This window comes from Vollenhovia emeryi, unplaced genomic scaffold (assembly GCF_000949405.1).
Source record: "Vollenhovia emeryi isolate VEMERY1.0 unplaced genomic scaffold, V.emery_V1.0 DF941321.1, whole genome shotgun sequence".
NCBI lineage: Eukaryota > Metazoa > Arthropoda > Insecta > Hymenoptera > Formicidae > Vollenhovia > Vollenhovia emeryi.
In genome coordinates this window covers 3,979-5,530 of record NW_011965045.1, presented here as the reverse complement: position 1 = coordinate 5,530, position 1,552 = coordinate 3,979, and the positions used below count along the sequence as shown (strand labels likewise).

At 43.5% G+C, this 1,552-nt stretch overlaps 1 protein-coding gene across 1 annotated transcript; it reads right to left on the bottom strand.

Annotated features, from left to right (window-relative positions):
- Positions 1-276: 276 nt before the first annotated feature.
- LOC105571032 lies at positions 277-1,257 on the bottom strand. The gene has a single exon (XM_012028499.1). It carries the CDS (start codon positions 1,255-1,257, stop codon positions 277-279), a length of 981 nt encoding a protein of 326 aa, XP_011883889.1.
- Between the last annotated feature and the right edge of the window lie 295 nt (positions 1,258-1,552).

Genomic DNA, 1,552 nt, shown 5'->3' with positions numbered 1-1,552 from the left:
GGATACAAAACTCTTGTTCCTTTATTCTTATAAACTAATCTTACATGCTCTTACTCGCTACTCGCAATCGCACGTCCGCACGCTTTGCTGGCCAGCCGCAGAGAGAGAGATTGGGCGTCGAGCCCGGAAAAGAAAAGAAAAATGGGAAGTTCTCGTGCCAATCTCACGGCCGCTGTGTCGCTATAGGTTTCTAGTTCGTACTGCCAACTTAGAGGATGCGCGTTAATTGAACTCCTGTACATACTCCCCGCCGTTGAACCTCGCGTTCGACTACAATTAATTGCGTTGTATAGGCAAGAGTGCTACATTTTTTACCGCACGCTTGTAGATGCCATTAGCTGTTTTCACCTCTATTACTCGGACAATGTCGTCATTACCCGGATACAATTTTACAACTCGCCCTGTAGGCCAATACAAAGGTGGCGCGTTAATTTCCCTTAATATAACTAAATCGCCTACTTGCAACTCGGGAGATCGCTCCCTACTTTTTACAGTGCGCTGTGTCAATTCGGTCAGATACTCTTTATTCCATCTGACCCAGAAGTCGCGTTTTAGTTTCTGAATATGTTGCCAGTGAGCAAGCCTATTGCTGGGAGTATCAGTGAAATCGGCTTCGGGAACAGATAAAAGAGAATCTCCAATTAAAAAATGACCCGGAGACAATACAGCCAGATCACCCGGTTCGGTGGACAAAGGTGTCAAAGGTCTGGAGTTCAAGATGGCCTCTATCTCTATGATTAACGTATTGAACTGCTCAAATGTAAATAAAGTGTGCTTACTTACGCGGTACAAGTGATATTTAAAGGAACGCACTGCTGCTTCCCACAATCCTCCAAAATGATGCGCCCGCGGGGGTATGAATTTCCAGTCTACCCCCTGTTCACTCAACCGATGCACTATCGCAGTTTTATTAGTGTTAATAAATTTGCCTAAATCTCGTAACTCGTTTCTTGCACCAACAAAGTTAGTGGCATTATCAGACATTAAAAGATTTGCCTTGCCCCTGCGGCTGAAAAATCTCCTTAAAACTGCAAGAAACGCCTCGGTGGTTAAATAATTTAAGTAAGATTTTAAGTCACTCACCAACTCTAAATGCACCGCCTTTGTTGACAGGCACACGAAGATGGATACGTAAACCTTTACTTTATTTCTATTTCTTTCCTTTTTCTCTTTGATCAAAAAGGGACCGCAGTAGTCAACACCTGAGTTCGCGAAAGGGCGAATAAACCTTGATCTTTCCTTGGGAAGATCACCCATTTTGTATTCTAACATTCTTGGCTTCGCTTTAAAACATACCACACATTCGTGAATGATCTGCTTTATACGACTCCTCGCGTGTACTGGCCAATACTTTTGTCTAATGTAATACAGCGTTGCTTGAGGCCCAGCATGCAGCAATGAAAGATGAGCATTCCTAATGATTAACTCGGTTACGTGATGTCTTTGTGGCAAAATGATTTGATGCCTTTGCTAATATTTCAGGTCTGCATGCGCTAGCCTTCCTCCTACTCGCAGAACTCCACTAGCATCCACAAATGGATGTAAAGAAGCT

What these genes read in the sequence shown, in the direction of transcription:
- LOC105571032 (XM_012028499.1), bottom strand. Translation starts at nt 1,257, where the DNA reads ATGGGTGATCTTCCCAAGGAAAGATCAAGGTTTATTCGCCCTTTCGCG.